We start from the raw sequence: 24,889 nt of genomic DNA on the forward strand, positions 1-24,889 counted from the left end.
AAGTCAAGGCAGGATGGCACCGGCCTCACCTCCAGACAGTGATAAATCTCACGGGTCTTTCCCTTTAAAAACGAACGTCCAGGAGAAACTGGTTCTCACATCAGAGACCAGAGTCTGCCTTTTTAGTTTTTGGGAAGCTTTGGAGCAAAACCTCACACACCCCAGAACAAAAGAAAGAAAACCCAACAAAACCAGAGAAAATAATGAAAAAAAAAGAATAATAATCTCCTGAGTAGCGATTTGAAACAATCACTTTATCTTGTTTCATATATCACTTTTTTCCAATAGACTGAAGGATGTTTTTCTCATCTTGGCTTCGTTACTGAAGAACCCAGATCAGTGGACCTAAAACTGTCCAAATGATAGCAGCTCACACGCGGTACTAGAAAAGATTCATTTACCAACTTATTCATCTAAAATATGAAAAAGGAGGAACACACAATCTTTTTTCATTTAAATCTAAAACCGCAGCGGCTTCAGCGCTCATTTTCACACAAGACTAAAACTAAACAAACATCAGAGTAAAGCTGGTGCTTACGCTGATGCTATTTAATGCTTTATTGCTGTTTTATGAACTTTAAAGCTCAAAATAGTTCAGCCGATGTTGCAGCTCAAAGGTGAATGTGACGTATTAACCCATTAAGATCGGAGGTGACCTCTGCACGTGCACACAAGGAGCAACATATTGCAGCCTCAAGTCTAATTAGACTGAAATACTTGGACACTCTTCATATACATTGTTTTCTACTTGGAAATATCGTCGGTAAACAATGGTTGACAATATTTTTGTCCCCCATTGATACTCAAGTCCTGCTGATTACAGGACTGTCTCAGAAAATTAGAATATTGTGATAAAGTCCTTTATTTCCTGTAATGCAAAAATGTCATACATTCTGGATTCATTACAAATCAACTGAAATATTGCAAGCCTTTTATTATTTTAATATTGCTGATCATGGCTTACAGCTTAAGAAAACTCAAATATCCTATCTCAAAAAAATAGAATATTCTGGGAATCTTAATCTTAAACTGTAAACCATAATCAGCAATATTAAAATAATAAAAGGCTTGCAATATTTCAGTTGATTTGTAATGAATCCAGAATGTATGACATTTTTGTTTTTTTAATTGCATTACAGAAAATAAAGAACTTTATCACAATATTCTAATTTTCTGAGACAGTCATGTATGTTATTTTGTTGATATATTATAACTTTCCAAGACTGTTCATCTGCATAACTTTTTTTTAACTTCTGAATATCATTGAATCGTGTTGAGGTAATAAAAATAAATAAATAAAGACAGTCACTTAAGAATGACCTTCATTTGGTTATTGTTTTACCCCATGTGGGATTCTGCACCAACATGGCAATGTAATCTGGGTCAGGGGACGGAGAGGAGCCCACACGGTTCACCGTTCTCAGCCGCTCAGGGGATAAACCCAGCTGTTCACATCATGAATATCCAGATTACTTTTGCCGTCTCTGTAGACCTGATGTTGGTTTGGCAAGTTAGCAACCGGGACACGATGAAGACATCGCTCACCCCGGTGGGTGGAGGTGTTAGAGGACACGGACACTTTACGCTCTTGATTCCTTGTAATTTCCTCTGTATGATGCCATTTGTCTTTGCAATGCATGGGAACGGTCTTAAAGCTTTAAGTGGAGGCTTAAAAACAGATGGCAGTTGCCACAGCCGGGTTTCGTTGTAAAATGACGCTCTGAAAGATTTGCGGGATTTAAAAATGTACATTAGGGAAAGATGTACTCCAACTAACTAATTGAATAATTAAATCCTTGAAATGAGTAACTCTAATCAACTACTTCTTTTGTTAATTCTAATGTTTGTTTTGAGTAAGACAAACGACATCCACTTCCAAACAGTATAAGGTTGAAATGTTTCTCATTTGGGCCATGGTTAGGGCTGTTTCCATGGTAACGCGCTGCCATGAAATAAGGGGTGAAGGGTGGGTTCAACTTTCTAAAGCGGCACCGAGAAGAAGAATGTTTTTGTTTTGTGTCGAGCTCAAAAATCAACATTTTTTTCTTACAGCACGAAGAATTCCTCCTCGAACGGCTGAAATTCTTTTCCTCTTTTTTTTTTCTAAGATTTTTTTGATTTAGATTGTTTTTACTTCCACACACAGAGACATTAAAACATCATCAAAACATTTAAACGTTTATGGCACAAAAATCTGCCTCGCATACCACGGATCTTTGCAGGAGAAAAAAAAAACATATAGTTGACGACGGAGTACGATACCACAGTCTTAAGCCAGATTTCAGAGCAAAGCATTGTGGGTTTCCATAATTGCAAAGTGCGAGCAGAGACGGTTGGCAGACAAGACGATAAGACAGTGTCGGGACATGCCTCCACAACGCTTAGCCCGGCACCCATCTCATCAAACTTTAATGATTATGTGTTAAGAGACTATAGACACATTTCTGACATCCTGGTTTTGTGAAGACACCGAAGAGACACACACTGTGGTATGTGTGTCTGTTTGTGTATCTTGGATGCACACCAGCCATACTGTAGCTGCACTGCCGCTGGTCTGGGATGCACAATTACAGTAAGAGTGGGTCGACATCTGCAAATATTCTCCAACATGACGTGCAGGGAGCTCGGTCTAAAGCCGGCCCAGCCTGTAGTATACGTTTCACACAGAGATGTTCAGACGGGGCTCAGATACTCGTAACAGAAGCCACGTGTTTTCTAGCTGCAGCGCTTCTTCTTCTTCTTTTTTTCCATTAAAATCAGCCGATGTCGATGAGCAGCTTGTCATCGGCCGCTTAGGACGAGCAGAAGTAAAAGACTAAGTGGACAAAATGCATAAACGCAATCAAACCAGAGTCTCACTGGGAATCAATTGGAATTATAATTTCTTAAATTAAAACCATGACTCTCTTTGCCAATACTCCTTCTACTCAGGCCACCAACACTTTCTGCAAATGTAGTGAAACAAAATCACGTTTGGCCAAAAACACAGAAGGGGAACTCCTTCCATTCATTATTTTCAGCTTTTTCCCCAAACAAGATGACAACTGTTAAAGCATGCTTGGGGGGGGGGGGGGGGGGGGGGCTTCAGGACGGTTTGGTGGGGGGTGGGGGGGTCAGAGGGCTCTGTGTTTTATCTTTTGTATGAAGCAAAGCTGAATCTGGCCCTTCAGAGCAGCCGGCCGGCCGTGATGATGGAGCTGAGACTGAAACACTCCCAGTTTGATTTCAACAACATAAATAAAGCCAAAGTCTACGGTCTGACTCTCGGAAGTCAATACAGTTAAACTGATGAAATGTTCATTCTCTACTTGAACGAAAACAATTGTGATTATTTCTTTTACTCAAAAAATGTCTGTAAAAATGTATTATAACAGGTAAAAGCTGGGTTCCTGCACATCCGGTGAAATATTCCAAATCACACTTATCCATTCTCTAATTTGACAACTTCTGCATCAGAGACTAAATTTTTTTATATCTTTTTCTCTCGTATTTTATCTATGCTATGGTTTTACAGCATCTAAGTCCAGCAGTATTTGTGATTGCCCAATGTATGTTGCTTTATATTGATTGTTTGGTTTGTTTCTGTACTGTCCTGTTGCATATGTTATCTGTACACGCACTGATGCTGATGCTTTTCCACAAATGAAGTTCCTAACGGATAAATAAAGTTATTTATTATTTATTATTATTATTATTATTAAATGTTTACTTTGTAAAGACATGTTTTCTTGATTGAAATGTTTTATATAAATATATAGTATAGTATAATATAAATACCAGAGATTTACGGTAACGAATCAAAATTATCACACAACTTTATCTGAACTTCAAAATGACAAAGAAGGAAGAACGATTGAAACTATATTGATACTATGACTGTTATCCACATATGTTTCCAATTTTAAGATAACAAGATTTAAAAATATATTTGCTGTGCAGCCTTGTTTTGTCAGTGTGTGTTCTACTGTAGGTTTGATCTACTTGTCTTGATTACTGCCCAACACGTCACTGTTGAGACAAGATTTAGCTATGTATGCAAATAGAAAGTGAGAGATTATCCCGAGGTGCTGCCAGATTTGTGGTCAGTGATGTCGCAGGCTGCAGCGTGCAGGTGAGCAGCTCTGGGCGGTTAGTCTGGTGCATGCAGAACTGCTCGATGACATCAAGTGATCTTTGGATCATAGCCGATGACGAAGAGACGGACTGTCTGCTCACAGTCAGATTATAAGAGCGGTTTCTTTTGGCACGTTCTGAATTTTGAGACAACAAAAACAGGGAATTAGTCTGGGAACAAGAGTGTTTCCAGAGTCTGTTTTCATTTGTTCACACTCATCCAGACCTGGGAGTGAATTAAATAGTTATAAATTGTTATGTTATGTTATTTCTTCTTGCATTCAGGGCTTAAATGTTACAGCTTACAGTGGCTTTGCAGTAAACTGCATCTATAAGGTCTTTTTAAATTGAATGTTTATAAAATGTTGACACAAAGAGATGCTTCATTCTGGTTTCACTGTTTATTAAATTAAATTTATTTCTCTTCAACTGTTTATTTTTTGAATAAACTGAATTATTATGACATTTTTATTCCATTTAGTGTTGTTTTCTTTTTATTGCCCTTGAATGGCCTTAATGCATGAAATGTGCTGTGGCAAATAAAAAAAGAGAGAAAAAAAGAAAACTGTAAACTGGCATAAATAAAAGCTTCATAATAATGAATCAATAACACAGATGCAACCTGTTTGGATAATTCTCAGCTGCAAATGATGCAATGGAAGTGCAGCAAATGCTTGAACTATTTCAGCCATAATGCCTTATGTTAGAGGGTGAAAAACCCATCAGCTGGATTTTAGATCAAGCACAGCCAGGCAGGAGCTGGAGTTTAGAAAAAGTCAAGAAAATCATTATTGATGAAATCAAAGTTATCAAATCTCAGATCTTTGATTCTTAAACCGCTCTGTAAATTATTTATTATTATTGCAATATTAATAAGATCGTATCTGCTGATCCATCAATGCATTCTGCAAGTAGCATTTTATCGTCGTAGCTGGTACTGAGGGAGCTGGTTTTAACTTCATGTGTTTATTTATTTCTGGTTTAAAATTACAAAACCTCTTAGTATCGTCAATGTTCATCTGGACCAAAAGGTTGTGCCTGGAAATGTGTCTGCAATAAACGCTCAAAACTAAGAAAAAAGATGTTTGAATAATGTCAAATTGAAGGAAAGAAGAAAAAACAACCCCAAAGATGAAGTATAAAGAAGATAAATAAGGAATATTGGCTTAATGTTAAAATGATTCTGGGTAGCTGAGCCACCTATGTGCCGATATGAGATGCCGCGCATATGATGAATATACGTCGACCTCAACGCACTGTATGATGTTGACAGAGCGGCTCCCTGTTTGCAGCTGTGTTTTGAAAAGGTGTGGTTTGGGTTTGACACCAGCAGTTGCTGTTATTGAGAGAGCATTCACAGAAGAGGAAGGTGGTGGGGAAGCCAGAGGTCAAAGGTCAGAAAGATGGTGCCCCCCCTCCCTCCCTGAGGAGGGGAGGGGCCTGATCAGTCTCTGCTCGCTCAGCTTCTCTCTATTCCCCAGACCCACAGACCCCCAGAGAGAGGAGCCAGATGAGCACATATTTACCATTAGGGAACAGCTGTGGGGTTGCCTGGGACTGGACACTCCTCTCCCCTGCATGCACACACACACACATGCACGCACACATTGTAAAAACACCACATTAGTTCTCTGTGCGCTTCAACCGCACAGTATTCGTGTGAGGTTACAGGACATCTACTTTATTCCCCCGCCACTTTCTGTAACAGAGATTTTGAGGATAAATGAAACAGCCGCACTTCTTTAAATGGGATTATGTGCTCATGCGCGATTACTTTAACACGTTTCTTAGAGGTACGGGAGCAAAGCTGCAACCACTCTGTCACTAGGCACTGAATACCGGGAGGTGAGCATCTTTTACAAATGATGCAGAGGAAAAAACTGACATACTAACGCAAAAAAGAACAGCAAGGATGCAGGGAGTTTTGAATTTCTTCTCTTTCCATAGATTATGAAAACTTCACTGACGGGGATAAACACTTTTCACTCTCCATTTACGTTTTATCCAAGTTTCTAAGTTGCGGCCACAAACTCTAAAAAAAGCTCTACCATTCCCCTGAACTTCATGCATGTTGTCGAGCTACCTCTTTTTCACATCATCTCGGCATTGCTCGGTAATAAAACGTCTGAGGCACAGTCCCATAATCCCATTTAAAGTGTGACTGCATTCCCACATAAAAAAAGAAAGAAAAAAAACTCCAGGAATCTTGCTAACTCTTGCAGACGGTGGTTCAGTAGATGAAAACTCATAAATTATTAAAGGTGTGAAGAAAAAAGGTGGCCAGCAATGAATGATGGGGGAAATGTTTTCTTATTTATAGCAAATCTTCACTGTTTATTTATGGCAGCAGGAAATGATCATGACAAAAAGAAATGACATTACATTGCTGCAAAAGAAAAACAGCCTCTTACTAGTATCAAGGGAATAGACAGCAGTAATTATGATCAAATTCAAAATGAGTGAAATAACTCACAATGGTGACATCTCAAGGCAAAAGTGTTACTTTGTAACATGCAGACATGCAAAAATAAATGAATAAAATAAAAAAAAAATGCTCCACACAGTGCAGGCACGGGGCCATTTTGGTGTTTGAGCTGGAGATGCTGTTAGTGCAAGCGCTGAGAAACTCAGCAGACAGACAGAGGCGGTTAGTGCTGCAAGCTGAAAGTCAGGGACAGCCAGACTCAATTCTGAACTTTATTGGGGTCTTTTATCGCCAGATCATGTTGTTAGGTTGTTATTTGAAAGAGCAGCCAGTGACCTGGCCAACTGACTGCAACTCAACCATAAGTTAACTACAGGCAGGATGCAGACCATCACACTCCCCTCTGATGTTCAGTAACTGGTTAGCTGGAGAAAATGGCATCAACAAAAATGGTAAAAGCCCATCTGAAATTCTGGCAAACTCTAGTCGGAGCTTCAACTTTTTTCAGATTCAATTATCTTTCGAAAAAACTGATTTCAAAATATGTGCAATTTCCAAACTCTTAAATTGAATCACATATTCTTTGAATTGATCATTGTGACGTCTGAGTGGTTCGTTGGAGGTGTCAGATGAAACGGATGCTCAGGTTAAGACGGCAACGCCGCAAAGATGGCGTGGTTCCCCCCAACTCCCACAGATCCACCAGCCTCTCCCAAGCCCAACGTGCAGCATCCAGAAACAGGACAGACCACCGTGAGATACATCTGAATACACCTGCATGAATGCATAGACCACCCGAGACCAGAACCGTGTGTTTACGTTACGGTCATATGCCTGTGATTGACATGCATGTGATGCATGCATGCAGGATATGTACTGTAGGTTTGTACGGTTGTTTGTACGCCTCTCAGCTTGTATTATAAAATGCACCTCTCATGCTCTTTGTGTGTTCCTTGCATGGTGTGTCCATTCTTCAGATGGCTGAACTCCTGAGCATGTCTGCATCTGCCTGCTATTTGGGAGTGTTTATGATTTGCTGTGCTAATGGCATGAATGCTTCCACATGATGGCTGCTCCTTTCCGATATCTGAACTTACCGACGTGCACAGCACAAATAAATCAGATTTTGTTAAAGGATTGCTTGGGTCAAAAATCTAACTTCAAAAGAGCTGGAGTTTGTGCGTGTTAGGGCCTAAGGGACGACAGCGGCTGCCCGAAGCAGCTTTGCGGACACCTGCGGTATGCATAGAGCTGAAAGAGGAGAAATTAAGGGAAACACTTTCACCACAAAGGAAATAAATGAAAATATTGCAGAACATATGAAAGAACCCGTTTGGACCTCGCAGCACACTGAAACATCCCACTAGCTGACCGGCACAAGCCCTGAAGGTAAAAGCTAGTTTGTAATGATGCGCAGCGTCACGTTCTGATAAAGGCAACAAATGGATGATAAATATGTCCAAATCAATACCGCAGAGAAATGAAAGGAGTGAGCTTTCCTTTTGTGACATTTCTATCGATATTCTATATCTGAATGGGTCGGCTGAGAAATAATTATCAATTCAAGGTGCACAGGGAAGACATGTGTAACGTTACACAAACAGCAGACCATTTCCTTCTCATTTGTGGGATTTCAAACTATAAACGAGGAGTAAAATATGATTTCTGAGAGAATGTTTGTTTGGAGCACCAAGATGATTAACAATAAAATGTCAATGAAAAATCCAATTATCCGTTGTATTTTGTTTTTCCCAGATAGATAATCTTGTTAAAATGTGGCACTCCACACTGAAACATCTGTATTAACCTATCCAACTTCTCACCTGTTCAATTAAAAAGCAACAAAAAAAAGCACTTTCGGCATGTGTTGTAATTAAAGTTTCCTTTAAAACTGGAAATACCTGCAGAATTGGTCTTAGCTCTAAGTTGCAAACGCTCTCCTGTCGCTAGTCATGGACTGTTTTGTTGAGGTTTTTATCAAACAATGTTGTGTCTGAGAGCCGGAGCAGCCGCGCGACGGCTGCAGAGAGGCGCTGCCTCTGCCACTGTAACCCCAGACTCTGTGGGGGGAAATCGGAGATTTTAACTCGCTGATTGCTTCCTTATCTGGCACGCCAAAAAGCACCGTACGTTTGCTCTGCCTTCAATAAGGCTGCCCAAGACGTATAATTTGGTTGCAGTCAACTCTGTGGTATCGTCCTTGCCTACGAGGGTGCAGCAATAATGACAGGTTGGCTGACCAGACCTTGACATGGGTCTGGCTCTCGTCAGGGCTGCGGTTACAAAAGGGGATCCTGAAACACTGAGCTAGCGAGCCGCCATTCAAAAACCACGCTCTCAAACTTAACAGCCACCGAGACCGAGCGACCACGTCACCAGGCTGCAACGCAGGAGCCTTTTTCCCATACATTCCTGTTTGTCTTTTAGAAAATAAAACAACATACGTCTCGTCCAATTCACTCCAACTCCCGTGGCGAACTCAGGTTACCGCTGATCCGAGCTGCACTGACTGATACGGGTTTGCACAGTGAGTGTGAACAGAAACTACTGATGCCAGCTTGGTTAAACAGGCAGAGACATCAGAGGCCCGTCTGTGCTATCATGACGACCGCATTCCCATTTAAACATCACCACTAATATTCCCCTCGTCTGAGTGAAACGTCAGTCCTCTTCTGAAACCTGTGCTTTGGCTTCGGCTCTGCACCCGCAAGATTCCATCCGATCAAAAAGTGCCCTTCACAGTGGTTCAATAACGCCCGGGCGGCCCAATGATTTTCACTCAGCCTAAGTCAACTGAGGCAAACACTGATAAATGCCAGTGGAAGGTTAGGTCAGGTGTGCGAGTTAATCCCCGACAGGAAGCAGTGGAGGAAATGACCCAAGGACTAATAGGAGGTGTGTGTGTTTCTGACGTGACCGAATAAAAACGGAGGGAAAGGCAGGAGTGTCCGGCGTAAAGTCGGAGGAGGGAGAGAAGCAAAAGCAGATGCGGGGACAGCGAGGTTACCGACGTAGCAACAGAAGAAAAGAAAAAAAAAAAGCACAATGAATGGTAGCCTTTTGTCCTTGTATGTCACAGTTTATGGGAGAAGAATCAGGAATACAGTTTATGTAACAAATCCTGCATCTCAACTTGAGTTTTATTATAGAAATCTCATTTCAAAGCTTAATTAAATTTGCATTTTGTGTTGGAAACAGGGTGCTGGGTTAATCGTTTGCAGTTTTGCACACTCTTAATTAGAAAAAAAAAACAATAATTTCTTGTCCGTTGTGGTTGTAGCGGGGCAAGAGGACTCACCTACACAAGTCTTTCCATCGCTGTGCAAGACAAACTTCATGTGGCAGGAACATTTGGGACCGTGATCTGTCTCCTCGCAGATGTGCTGACAACCCCCGTTACCATAGTTGCACGTCACTATGAAAGAAGGCACAGATCATCCAAACCCTGCACAGGAGCCAGTATTTCTCACACATTTGGAAAGTCAAAAGTTACCAGGCTGTACGTTTTTCTTTCAGGAGGATGACAAAATCACAACTCATTCTTACCAGTGAACAGAACGCCGACAGGCTGAACGCTGTTTTAAACTACTGAAGCCTGCCGTAGGCGCTGCTTAGGCTCAGCAGCCGTAACTTAGTTTGGTGTGCTTAGAGCTCTGCAAACAAATCAAACCCTAGACATTAGTCAGCGTTTTCTTGCTTACTAAGTTCTGGGCACGTTTGCAGTAAGATTAAAATAACTATATATATCTTTCAGTAATGTGAAGGGAGTTTTTACTGATGTGCCACCATTCCTCATTCCTTTTTTTTTAAGAGAAAATTTAACCCCTTATCACTTTTTTGTACCTCTGGCTATTAATTCATTTAGACTGTTTTGGGAAATTTAGTTTTTTTTTTGTTTTTTTTTTATATATATGTTTTTATTGGCAGATTGTTTCCACAATACAGAGCAAAACAGATGAACATACTTTTCTTTTTTTTTTCCCTCTCCCCATCCCTCCCCCCACGGTTATCATCATTAATTTTCCTTTGGGAATAGCAAAAAAATAAAATTAAAATAAAAAATAAAACAAAAAATAATAATAAAAATTAAAAAAATAGTAAATAAATAAAAATAAAAAGATACTAATATAGTGACACAACAAAAAATTCAACTTAAATAAGAAAATAAAATGAGAACGAAACCGAAATGGGTTATCTAGAGATTAATAATCAAATTTAGTTTTTTTTTTAAATGCAATAAAGCAGAAATAAGTGCCAAAAGCTGCTGCGTAACCTTTTCTAAAAACCTGTCTTTGCCAGCTATTATTGTCGACCTATAAGGAAAACATCCTAACCTGCTCGACTGTCCTTATTTGAACCAGGATATCTAGCTACGAAATTGTGACAGATGCAGTAGTTTCAGCACAAACATGTTTGTAGAGTAACATAAAAATTGCTGCCGAGTTGTTTTCTTTCCAGCATATTTTTCCCACTTTGATCATCACAAGCTACGAAACGTCAAGCTCCATCACAGCGGAGAGAGGCCAGACCTTTGTCTGATATTTCCAGAAGCTGGCACACTGTAACCACTTAGGTGAATAAGTGGGACTGCAGGCTTTTCATCTATATACCCACTGGAATTGGAAGAAAATTGAGGGGTTAAATTTTCAAACTCTTTACCAACTGCTAGGCAGGCTGCAAGAACTGTGCACATTAAGACGGGTTTGTTACATCCACAATATTCCACAGCAGCAAAGATTCATGCCAGCTGCATGTAAAGGAGAAGAGTGTTCTCACGTTCACATATTTAAGTGCAAACCCCCGTCTTTGGCAGCAGGTATAAGGAGCATTAACCTTGCCACTTCAACATGACAGTGATGACAGAGTGGAAAAGAGCACGATCGGGCCCAGGATTCCTTTGCCGTCCTGTCTGCACTCTACCATCCCGACACCTTTTGCCCTTTTCCTGGGCTGTCACAGAAAAACTATAGAATAACACTTCTCCAATCCTTATCCAAACACAGACAAATCCCCCATCAGCCCTGGCCCCAGCTCTGACAGGATGATCTCTGCTGCGAGGCAACAGGAAGTGTGTGCTGTCCGTCAGAGCAGTCCCCTTCGCCTAACCTCCACACTCGCCCTGGTTGTGTAAATGATCCCTCCTTATGTGAAAACCCTGCTGGTCTCTGGGAGGATCGTTTCAGGAGATTAGCTACACCTTGGTAACGCAACACCGACATCAAACCTTTTTTGGGGAGACATTTACGGAGCGAGTACGATAATCACTCACAGGCCGGGTTTCCAAACCCCAGTCACCTTTTCCCCGAGGAGCCTGTAAACCCGTCCCATGATGTCGCTTTGCTGCGTGTTAGGGCTGGGCGATATATCGAGATTTTAATATATATATCGATATATTTTAAAATGCGATAGGTTACGAGACTACGACGGAGTATTAGGGCCAAACTAAGACAAAAAAAAAGGAAATTACGAGAATAAAGTCATAAAATTACAAGAATAAAGTCGTAAAATTACGAGAATAAAGTCGTAATATTACGACTTTATTCTCGCAACAATATGACTTTATTCTCATAATATTACGACTATATTCACGCAACATTAGGCTATGACTTTATTCTCGTAATATTACGACTTTATTCTCGTAACATTAGGTTTTGACTTTATTCTTGTAATTTTATGACTTTATTCTCGTAATATTACGACTTTATTCTCGTAATATTACGACTTTATTCTCGCAACATTAGGTTTTGACTTTATTCTCGTAATATTACGACTTTATTCTCGTAATATTACAACTTTATTCTCACAACATTAGGTTTTGACTTTATTCTCGTAATTTTATGACTTTATTCTCGTAATTTCCAATTTTTTTTTTGTCTTAGTTTAGCCCTAATACTCCGTCATACGAGACAATATCGTTTATATCGAAAAGAAAAAAAAATGTTATGATTTTGATATAGCTTATTTGTGACAAATTGACTTGAATGTTTTATTTGAGATTTGCACAAATGTTTTGTTATTTGCACAACTGCCTCAGTGGAAAAGTCTGCTGTTACTGTCTACATTGTATTAATTGCACAGTGTATTTTAATGTAATTGTTATGCAGGAAAGGGATATTTGTTTTATTTTATTCAAGAAGCATTTTTATTCTATATATGCAGGCAGTTTATTTTTATTTCATTTGTTTTATACATTTTGATATTGTGCAGACCTCTGTTAATAAAAGGTACCTGTGTGACATTTGGCACGAGGCTTTGTATTAAAACTGACTGTTTTTTTAAGGGTTTGCCTCAGAAAAAATGAAGCTAACAGAGATGCTATGCTATAATGCTTTGGGGGAAACCCCAATTATTGCACAGAAAAAATATCGATATATATCGAGTATCGCCATTCAGCTAGAAAATATCGAGATATGACTTTTGGTCCATATCGCCCAGCCCTACTGCGTGTGAGCGTGTGAACGGCCCCCTCGAGGTGGAACTTACATTTGCAGTCCTTCATGTTCCGGGTCAGCTGGAATCCGGGCCGGCACTCGCAGGAGATGCCACCCTTCTGCGCCTCCCTGCAGATGTGCGCACAGCCGTGGTTCTTGTCCATGCAGGTGGGCCCCTCCTTCGTGCCATCCGGCTGCACTGTGGAAGGAAACGGCGGCAGAGGGGACAGTTTATCTCTTTGCAGGCATAAAGATTACACACAGGTTTCTAAAAGACCAAACACCCGTTCAGTAAACTAAGAGTTTGGTTTACATGAAATATCACAAGAGATGGTAAGTGGGCCAAAAATGTTCAAACGCCCGTCACGCTCTGTGACTCTCTGTAGCTCACGTGCCTGCTGCTGCTGACTGACGGGCCCGTAACCCTTCCAGAAAAAAAAAGGCTTCAAGCACTTGTTGGAACATGCTCACTCTTTTCAGGCTATAAAAAAGGGAGGCTGCCAAAAGAAAGGATAAAACTCCCAGCAGGAGCTGATCCCCCAAACCTGTAATTTTAATTGAGGTAATCCCCCCGTAAAGTAAAGGGGGGGAAAAGGAAAAAGAGAAGAAAACTCCTTGGTTTAACTCTCATTGCAGCGGCCATAATCAAAAGTGATTGCACACTTTCATGAGTCATCAAGGATGAAGCACTAATGGAAGCATGTGACTACGGCTGGATGTAACGTATAAACCAGAGAGCAGATACCAGCACGAGCGGCTCCTGGAATAACCCGCAATGTCACGTCGGCGACTCTGACACATGGATGTAGAGCTCCCGTTGCTTTGCTCTGCGCCGTAGTGACACAAGGCTCCTCACTCAGTCCCCGGCCGAAGCCTGACGCCGCTACCCATGCAGTGGCAAACCCTTCCACGTTCCTTTGCTTTTAACCTTCTCCTCTGGTGGACAGGGAGCCGGTAAGCAAGAGGACAACTCCATTAATGTCTAATTAAATCTGCTGTCACGCTGAAGGGTGTTTGGAGGTCTCAGCTTCTTAATTAGCCAACTTTTTTGTTCTATAAACCGAGTGTGTGTGTGTGTGTGTGTGTGGGAGTGTCAACACATAATAAATCACATGTAACCTTGTGTGTTGTAAACTTTAAATTAGCTGTGTAAATCTTGACAGCTACGTCATACGGCAGATTCCACGTTTCTGCCTCAAGAGCCGCAAGTTTAATCAATTTCACTTTGATAGAAGGTGGTTTTCACATCCTGCCACCAATTACTGTACCTGCTATACTTATATTCTTGTTTTTATACACGTTTCAGGAGAAAACAGCCAACATTATTTCTCACACATTTCCACCGAGAGGGAATATTTGTCCCGCCTGGTCTTAAAAAGGCGCTGATGCTTTATAAGTGACTTGAATGGTAGCAGGTAGGGCTGTGCGATTAATCGATTTTAAATCTAAATCGGATTTATTAATCAAGACGATGTTAAAAAAAGGAAAATCGGAAAATGGATTTTCCTTTTTTGCAGCTGTCTGCATTACAGACAGAGCTCGTCTAGTCATCTTTGTTTGGTCAAGAAAATTGTAAATGTTGTCACTTTACTAAACTCAAGGAGGATTTACAGTATCTTTCAATTGCACTTCATTCCCAATAGGGACATTTGTTTGCTATTTTTCTTTAAAAATAAAGATAAAATATTTGAATAACCGAACAATTTATTCCATTAAATTAGCTGTGTAAATCTTGACAGCTACGTCATACGGCAGATCCCACGTTTCTGCCTGAAGAGCCGCAAGTTTAATCAATTTCACTTTGATAGAAGGTGGTTTTCCACATCCTGCCACCAATTACTGTACCTGCTATACTTATATTCTTGTTTTTATACACGTTTCAGGAGAAAACAGCCAACGTTATTTCTCACACATTTCCACCGGGAGGGAATATTTGTCCCGCCTGATCTTAAAAACTCGCTGATGCCAACCCAAGACTCAGCTCTGGCTTCCTATAAAAATACTGTCCATCATTTTAAATCTGTCAACACGTGTCAGAAGGTCATACAATCCTCTCAGACATTCCTGTCAGGGCTGTTGACGTTCTTGCAGACAGGGTGAGCTATTGGGTACAAAGTGCAACGGCTAACGGCTAACTTCAACCCCCCCCCTCCTCCCAAAAACCCCCCCAGCACTTCAGGGCTGAGTGAAGTGACCATGAATGAGGTTCAACAGAGCAGCTCCTTTAAAGCGCTGCCGTTTTCAGGGATGTTTTATGTAAAAATGTGGAATCCGTGATGTGTTTTCCCGGCTGCGCCTCTATACGCGGTCGCAGTGAGAAACAGAGATCTACGAGCCTAACGGAGGATTGGATTTCCAATCAGTCCCCAGTGGCGTAAAGATTACTCACCAAGGTTTTATTATGCGTCCCAAGCCTCTGTTTTCACCCTCCCTTTAATTTTATGCAGCCCCTCGACATGAAAACAAGACACCCTTCCATTCGTTAAATGACAGGCTGGAACCAGAACCTGGACTTTCTTCTCCCCGAGGACCAATTTGAGCCAAATTGTTGATACCACGGCCCTTTTAGTCCAGGCCAGAGCCGGCCGCCCCGGCCACCGCAAGCAGTTCCCCTCTATCCTGCGGCCAAGGGCCTCTACTTTGTATCTTTACTAACTCATGTGAAGCAGAAAGAAAACATCATTTTACAGATGGATAAGAGAAATGATAAAAATCTGTCCATCAATCACGGTAATAATCTGCTGACCTGTAATACATAAAATATGCCGCACACCACTTTGTATTTAAGCGATTGGACAGAGGGAAGACTTGGAGCTGAGTAAGAGCTATTCAAATGTCAGCTAAAGAGCAATCCAGGGTGGATGTGGGTTTGGACATGGCCTGATACAGGCGGGAGCCGTCCAGCTACTGCACACGTTGGTGAAGGGGGAATATGGCGTACACACAATTTCATCCTCCTAGCACAGTTTGTGACCTCTGAACCAAACACTTAAAGGTGATCCTTCCACCAGAGGCCAATAAATCTGATGCTACAATTTTGCGCTATAAAAAATGACAGATGTGTCTCAGAGGGCAAGTTTAGCATTGAGTGCTTATTGTCCGATAAATACATAGCCTGCTTTAAGAATCACAATATATCACTGCATGGTTTTTTTTGGCGTAAATCAGCCAAAAACAATATAAAAGATGCATACTTTAATGGTCCCACTTATGGCTGATTTATGCTTGCATGTTTTTATAATCCCTCCCCCTTAACAGAGTGAGGGATTATGGAGTTCACATTCTCCAGAGACTACATGCAGTCCTCTAAAAACCCTACAACACAGCACCGTTTGGCAACGATGCGACGCACAGGTTATATGAAACTGACTGCAAGTCTGGCTGAACCGGAAAGGAGGGAAGGGTGACGGCGCTCACCACAAAGAGGAAGAACGGGGGGAAAAAGAAAGGATGAAAAGCACAGACAATGCCTGCTCTGGAAAACCTCTCAGTTTCACTCCACCACAAACCGGGTCTTTGTCCACCACGGCTTCTGTGTTTCTCACGGCAGGGCGAAGCTAACCAGCGTCAGTGCAAACACAGACAAGTGAAGCCGGGTTTGCAGCTCGGGCCTCGTGTTCCTTCATGGATCCAACCTGGTCTCAAGCTGGGACCATAAACATTGGTGTTCTGCTTCTTTGTTAGACTGAGAATAAACCCTATGGAGCACTTGAAAAGTAGCAGGCATTAATACCAGACGGTTGATGGACCTATTTGCAGCTATACTCCAAAAATGCTCAACGGAAATAGTTTCTATGATACCAACTTGCAGATACTACGACTCAAACACTGGCAGGGTGTAATCAGATTTTATTGGCGGGGCGTGCCAATCACAACACACGTTCTCCATTGATCCAGTGTGGCAGAACTGATTAACCGGTATTGTTCCCACTCTACAGTGGGGATGGGCGGTATGGACTAAAAAATGTATCACGATAATTTCTGGCATTTATCCCGATAACGATAAAAATGACGATAAAAAAAATACCAATTCAACTCCACCTTTGTAACTATAAATCTATCTCGCTCTCAGATCCGCCATGTTTGTTACTCAAAAACGTCATCAACGGGAATTTATCTTTCTTTCTTTCTTTCTTTCTTTCTTTCTTTCTTTCTTTCTTTCTTTCTTTCTTTCTTTCTTTCTTTCTTTCTTTCTTTCTTTCTTTCTTTCTTTCTTTCTTTCTTTCTTTCTTTCTTTCTCTTTCTTTCTGGCTCATTTCTTTCAGGTTCATTTCCTTCCTTCCTTCCTTCCTTCCTTCCTTCCTTCCTTCCTTCCTTCCTTCCTTCCTTCCTTCCTTCCTTCCTTCCTTCCTTCCTTCCTTCCTTCCTTCCTTCCTTCCTTCCTTCCCGTACGTTGTGCGTGGATTTAACACAGAACCATAAATCATCTTTACACAAAAACGTCACCAAAGGGAATTTATCGTTTTTATCGTGAGATGACAAATTGAGATGACAGTGGGGAATTTTTTTGACGGTTTATCGTGAACGGTAAAATATCGCCCATTCCTACTCTACAGTGACATCAAAAACAGCTTTCTGGACTTATAGGGGTTCCAATGTGCTCATAACCCAGGAAGCTGTTTCTGAGCTGGCTTCATTTCATTCTCATGTCCAAAGAAATAACAGAATTATCCTGTTTATATGAAGGGACCAATTGTAAATAAAGCCATTTAAGTTAAATTTATCTGTGTGTTTTTCCTCTAGTGTGTTAGCGATCAGTGGCAGTGTCTCCAGGACATGGAGGGCACATATTAAGGAAAAAAAAACTGTTTATTGCTTTAGAGCTGAAGAGAAAATGTAAGTAGTGACTGCCAGTGAAGAAAAAACAACTTTATTTTCCCCAGGTCTAAAACTGTGTTCAGCTCAGGGAACGCGGCTGGATTTTTGACATATTTGTTGCGTGGTGTTAGATCAGGCTGAGTCTGTCCAACACAGGTCTCGGGATGACTGTGCTCCAAAGACACGTCGGTGTGAACTGTCTGGGACAGAACTGTACACAGAGAAAGAGGATGACATGAAAATAAAACTGGGGGTCACGTACTGTATTTCCTTCTCTTTTCTTTTTCAATGATCCGTTTGATGTATGTTGATGTGACCTCGACTCGACTCGACTCGACCTGGTCTAACATGGGTATTCAAGTTTGGCTTATGCTCTGATACTGTAATAATGTGCTTTAGGGGTTACAGAGTGTAATCTGTGTCCCAATTTGCATTTGCATGATGTGGCAAAGCTGTCCAGAGGTGAACCCCAGTGGGAAAGCCCCCTCCCCGCTAAAAACAGCTCCTAAAAGCAGAGGTGTTCTGCCACGGATGAAAATGCAACTTCTGGACTTTGTCTCTATTGTATTTTGACAAAATCATGTCATGCACAACCTAACCTAACCTAACCCTAACCCTAACCCTAACCCTAACTCTAACCCTAACCCTAACTCTAACTCTAACCCTAACTCTAACTCTAACCCTAACCCTAACTCTAACCCTAACCCTAACCCTAACCCTAACTCTAACTCTAACCCTAACCCTAACTCTAACCCTAACCCTAACCCTAACCCTAACTCTAACTCTAACTCTAACCCTAACCCTAACCCTAACCCTAACCCTAACCCTTCTTAAGACCCCAGGACATTGAGTCAATTTGTGCTTTAAAACAAAAAAGAAATAAGATTTCTCTTTTAAGTACGTGTCACATTTAGCATCTGCCTATCTAAAACTATCTTGGGTGCTCTCTCGGAAACAAACCACCTATAATGATCAAAATCTTGTGAAAAAAAGTATTATCGGAAACTGCTAAACATCTGACTTGCCAAGAAGAAGTGCCCTTAAATCTATCATCTACACAGTATCCCTGTGTGACTTTTCACCCGAGTTAAAACCAACAAAATAAACATCAGTAAGCTTTTCGGCAGAAAGGCACGAGTTTCAACATGACACGAGAAACAAATGAAGAAAAATTAACACCACCAGGTAAGACGCCAGCTCCTGTGATCCTGGAACAAAAGAACCAAGAAGGCCGCGAGTTCTTCACCGCAGCGCTACAAGCACTCTTAAACCTAAGAACCATATAGTGGGACGACCGAGACAATGGAGCTGAAGTAGCGCGAGGCATGCCAAGGGTTTATAGTCTGCTCTGAGTGCGTGGAGGCAGTTGAAAAGAAGGCTCACGGTCCACGCTGAGCCGCTGTCATACAGAGACGGTCTCCTCTTTGCTGGAGAACTTTAAGCAGCTACCTTGTTGGGTGGAAACAAACTGAAAGGAAGGGGCCTAAGAATGGAGCCAACATGCTATTAAAGCAACATTCCTTCCTCTTAGATAATGGGCCCTTAAAAGTTTTAATGGGAGGATAAAAATGTCAGCGCATGGAAAGGAGAATGAGGAAAGAACCAGACTGGGTTGGGCTGAGCTGCAACGCAGATGGTCAAACAGGGCAGCGCGCCGGTCAAGAGAGTGACTCTCCTCCAGCGACTGCGTTCATAGAGAGCAGCGATCCAAGCCACTCCATCCAAGTGCTACTGTTGTCGGGTTGTCTGATTCTCTGTGGCTCCCAAAGGCCCTGTTGAGGTTGCGCGTTTCACTCCTTTTGTCATAAAGGAGCCATTAAAGCCACGAGAGAATGCATAAGACAGCCACACATCTGTACCGGTGCCAAAGCGCTTCATGTACAATTTGATGTGGTCTAATATAGTGAGTTTCAGGACCGAAACAAAGCACCATTTTCCACTCATTCTGGAGTGGTAAACAGTTAAAATTAAATACTTGAAGTAGGGCTGTGCGATTAATCGATTTTAAATCTAAATTGGATTTATTAATCAAGACGATGTTAAAAAAAGGAAAATGGGAACATCGATTTTCCTTTTTTGCAGCTGGCTGCATTACAGACAGAGCTCGTCTAGTCATCTTTGTTTGGTCAAGAAAATTGTAAATGTTGTCACTTTACTAAACTCAAGGAGGATTTACAGTTTCTTTCAATTGCACTTCATTCCCAATAGGGAAATTTGTTTGCTATTTTTCTTTAAAAATAAAGATAAAATATTTGAATTCCATTGTCTTTTGTAGTTTTACCAAAAAAATCGAAATCGAAAATCAGGTTTTCAGAGAAAAAAATCTGGATTTTATTTTTGTCCAAAATCGCCCAGCCCTAACTTGAAGCTAGATAGACAGATATTCTGCAGATATGTGATCATTTTTATGATGTGGAAATAATATGTGGCTCAAAGTATGGATATGAACTGGTGTATGCATGCATGCAGGTGTATTTGCATAATGAATGCATGTTGCACAGGCATAAGTGAATGTCTGCCCATCTGTGCCACAGACAGTTGTGTAGCACCTGCTGGGTATGTGCCACTATCCCCCCTAACTTTCCCCTCATTCTATCAAGGTCAATTCACCGTGTCGTCCCAAGGGAGCTGGCAACCTCGCGACAGAGAGGGCAAAACAGAAGAGAACATCCTGTGGTTTTGGCTTTCTCTAATAGACTGACACGAGGAGACAGGAGATGCTGTACATTTGTAAAGAGCAGCATTCTTTCAAAATCACAGCAAGGAGCATCTAAATAAGGTTTTTTTTTCGCTACATAGCCCCAGACTGGCTCTCCGGTTGAAGCAATGACAGCCAAATGTTAGTGGAAAAATCCCACTGGCACTCTGGCAGTCCACAGGAGCATGCAGGGCTTGGCCAGCTTAGGGATAGCCTTCAAGAAAGCCACAAGCAAAAGGGATGCCCATCTCAAATGAGGGACGGAGAATTCTGCGGCAAGGCTGCTAACATTTGCAAAAGCCCAAGCCACTGATGTATATTTGTTAAAGGGCGGGGGTGGGTGCAGTGAGGACATGGGGTCTGCGAAAGACTGGACAGAGAGAGAGAAGATGAGAGCAGCAAATGTAGGAGAGACAGACGGAGCGAAAGAAGAGAACGGAGGAGACAGAGGGGTAAAAAAAAAGAAAAGGGTCTTGTGTGTGTTTTCGTCTCTGCAGCTCAAAAGCTTCTGCTCCTCTTCCCTAGAATAGGAAAAGAGCCTGGTTATACGGATGGGCTGCAGGGCAATGGAGCAGCAACTTCTGCACTTGTAAAAACAATTCTTTGGCCAACGCACAGACAGGCAGGCAGGAGGGCAGGCCTACCGAGAGCCAGCAGGAGGAACATGCAGGAAGCCTTTGGCTCCGACACAATGGTAAAAGTGGGACATAGGAAGGCACGAACCAGGGTAAAAATCAAATAGTCCTTCACAATATTTGTTTTTGCTGCTCTAAAAACTCAACATCCAATCACTAAATAATGGAAAACTGGCCCATTATCAGTGAATTACTTCACGAAAATAAAACACGAAACCGTCCAACACTTATTTTAAGGAAGTGGGTCAATAATTTCCATGATATGAAAAACAGCAATAAAACAGGGTTCAATGGCCCGAGACCCGGTTTCACACCAGAGGAATGTCATTGCTGGAGAGCCAAGCGACATGAAACTTAAGATGCAACCATTATTTATCATAAAATGTATTAAATTTATTGGAGAGAAAAAAAGATTAACAATGTGGCCAACACACACACACTCAGAAAGAAGTCCTGAACTCAACAGAGTTTTCTCTAAATATCATAACAGAATTAAAGAGAAGCTAATGTTTCCCTTTTTCAAAGGCTGAAAAATGTGCTATGGTATTAAATGAAATGACATCAGTCTTTCTAATTATTTTCCTCTTGATACAAAAATGAGTCTGGTTGGTTTTGACTTGACTTTGATTTGCAGGCGGCAGAGCGAAGAGACGCAGAAGGAACCGTCTCTGGAAACCACTGGACGGGAGTTGCACCAGTCAGAAAACAAGGCATGTAAATTAGGTAGAGTGACAACCGGACTAGTATCAACAACAAAGCACCGAAAATGGTGCGTAGGAAGACCAATGGATGACAGGAAAAACTGCATAACTGACAACAGTGGTCCAAGCTTGGGCTCAAGTACCACAAAGATACAAAACAAAGGTTCAATTTTCAACTAGATTTGTAAACCCCCCTTCATAGCTGCTAGTTTTAAAAGGAACTCAAATAATTCCCTCCATCACCTACATTTCTGTCACTTTAAAGCAGGCATGATGTGAAGCTGGCTTGAGATGAAAACCTTATTATCAAGTCATTTTCTGCCTCAGTTTTCCATAAAATGTGATCTCACCTTCTAATTAGTCTCAATAATAAAGAAACACGATGCTCTTAAGGTGTTAACGCAAAACAAAACAACAATTTCTCATGCTTTTATTCCAAAACGTGTTAAACATTCGCAACATGGTTTAATCATGGGAATAGGGAAGTAAGTGGATCTTTGGAGATCAGTAGCTGGTCAAACATTGGCCTTTACCAAACTGCTTCAGCTCAGACAAGTCCGTCTACGTGCCCCGGGTCACTGTCACTGTCTGTATTTTTGATAGCTTTTTAAAATTTGACTGACAAGTGGACAATGTTGTGAAGACAAGTTTTTATCAGTTGCGTCTTTTAGCCAAAGTAAAAACATTTTTGAGCCGTCACGACATGGAGAGAGCTATCCACGCTCTAGTCCGCTCCAGATTGGACTACTGTAATGCACTTTATGTTGGCATCGCCATACCCAGACGAGAGCAGATCACCACCGGTTCTCTATTCCCTTCACTGGCTGCCTGTTCGTTTTAGAGTTGATTTTAAACTTTTAATGTTTGTTTTTAAAGCTGTTAACGGCCTTGCCCCTCCTTATTATCAGAGATTTTAACGGTGCGTGAGCCTGGCAGAGCTCTGAGATCCTCCAACCAACGTTTGTTGGAAGTGCAGGTCAAAGCAGAAGCTCTGGGGGGGCCGAGCCTTTTCAGTTGCCCCGGGCTCTGGAATCAGCTCCCCTGTGAGTTACGCACCATCTCTGACCTGGGCCTTTTTAAATCTAAAATGAAAACTTATTTATTTAGGGTGGCTTTTAATACCCAGTAGTGTGGCGACACTTTTTATACTTGATGTATTATATGCTCATATGTTTTATTCTTGTTTTATTTTGTTGTATGTTATGTAAAGCACTTTGGTTCACCTCTAGGTTGATGTAAGGTGCTATATAAATAAAGTACATTTACATTTACATTTTACATTTACTGTCCTGCTACAACCAACCACATTGACGTGATCCTGTAGCCCTCAGTGATGGAACGTGGTGCAGGCATCAGGCAGCAGAAACAAGCCCACATCATCACCCTCTCTGACAGGTTTCATCGCTCGGATAATGTTAAGATCTCGGTAGTGATCTTGTTAGTGCCAAAACAATGTGCTGAGTATTATTCCCAAACACATTTACTTTTGTTTGAACAGTCTATAAAACACTTTCCCAGTAGCATTACAGATGACCAAACTTCAGTCACACAGCAGTGTTTCTGTCTAAATGTAGAGAAAACTTAGCAAACTGTGAACTGATGGATGCTGAAACACTGAGACATGTTTAATGTGTTCAATAAAGGCAAGAGACATTACAGCTTAAGCCCCCCGTGTTTGTCTGTTACAGCAACTCTGAGGACAATCAAATCACATATTTGGTAAATTAAGGCAGAAAAGAAGTTCAATCCAAGAGAAAAACTTCCTTATTCCTGCCGCTGTACTTTCAGACCACGCAGGCCTTAAACGAAGTGACGGAGTTGTGTCACTTCAGACACTCAACCAGATGCTCTTAACCGCATAGAATAAATGAGATTATAAATCTTGAATTGTGTGCATGTGAAGTGCATGTAGACACAGCAGTGTGTACATCTTGTCCACTATGTAGAGACATTTGCAGCAAAAGTCCACTGTATGATAAAAAAAAGCAACATCCACAATCAGATTGACCAATGAGGTAGCGAGGCTACATTTGGTAACGATTTGAACATCAGAGAAAGAGAAGTGCATGTTGGTGGATATATATAACGTCTCTTTTCCGCTCTACTTCGCACGAGACACTTCTTTCTCCACTGCTAACTCAGCTTGATGTTAATTTATGATCATCTGTTTCTCAATGTGCACTTTGAGAATTTAAGTGCATTGGCATATTACAGATTCCTACAGCGATGAAGGCCGACAGTCGAGCCTCAGGGCTCATGCAATCAAATCTTTTTTTTTTTCCAATGAGTTTTAAAGACTTTAAAGCCGACAGCTGCCGATGACGGCATTTCAGAATCCTTATTGTTATTCTGCTTTCCTCACAATGCCGGCCAAACTTGTGCCATCATCATAAGTGAGACATACTGGAACCACAGAGGATCCACAGACGATAACTGTGTCACAGATGCCAAAAGACACCGCCGGCCGGAGCCCCTTTGTTCTTGCTCTGAAAGGTGAGAACCATTTTGGCTGCCTGAGGAAGACCTTCACAATAAAAAGACCCTCGGTTTTAATGAAGTGGCTTATGGGTCAATGACGAATAAGGATTTTCAACAGGTCAATTTTTTGAGTTTTTTTGTCAAGATGAATTGGCACCAGCCTTAAAAAAGGTCATGTGGTGCAACAATGATTCATATTAAAATAAATTAATTTCCTTAACATCTTGACATCTTTTTTTTTTACAAGTCTTCAGTATTATACAAAAATGGTTGTTTTTTTAATGGTCGCGTCACATGATATTTCATAAAATGGACATCAGTCAAACTTTGTTTGTATATTATGATGGAAATATAAATACAAATGTGATGCAATCTTACACACTGCAAGACATTTCGGAAATCATACTAGATCGGGCAGAAGATTGGTTTAAAAACATTTAGAGTGATTTCAAAAAAAGTTTTCAAAACAAGAGTCCTGGTCAGACGGTCGCACCACATGACATTTTAACGCTTAAAACAACAACAAAATCCCAAATAACTAGTATCTTTTGTAAAATTCAAATGAGTCCATATATGGGACAGGTAGTTCA

General features: G+C 41.2%; 1 protein-coding gene across 2 annotated transcripts in view; it reads right to left on the reverse strand.

The window, feature by feature from the left end:
- Positions 1-24,889, reverse strand: part of scube3 (signal peptide, CUB domain, EGF-like 3) — a 116,369-nt gene that overhangs the window by 39,457 nt on the left and 52,023 nt on the right. Inside the window, exons 5-7 of one of the 2 annotated variants that reach the window (XM_061735417.1) lie at positions 13,022-13,168; positions 9,837-9,953; positions 5,640-5,687 (exon numbers count right to left, since the gene is read on the reverse strand). In XM_061735417.1, coding sequence (XP_061591401.1) covers positions 5,640-5,687; positions 9,837-9,953; positions 13,022-13,168 — 312 coding nt within the window. The remainder of the gene's footprint in view (positions 1-5,639; positions 5,688-9,836; positions 9,954-13,021; positions 13,169-24,889) is intronic. The other variant, XM_061735419.1, reaches the window with a different exon arrangement.

This window comes from Cololabis saira, chromosome 12 (genome assembly GCF_033807715.1).
Source record: "Cololabis saira isolate AMF1-May2022 chromosome 12, fColSai1.1, whole genome shotgun sequence".
NCBI lineage: Eukaryota > Metazoa > Chordata > Actinopteri > Beloniformes > Belonidae > Cololabis > Cololabis saira.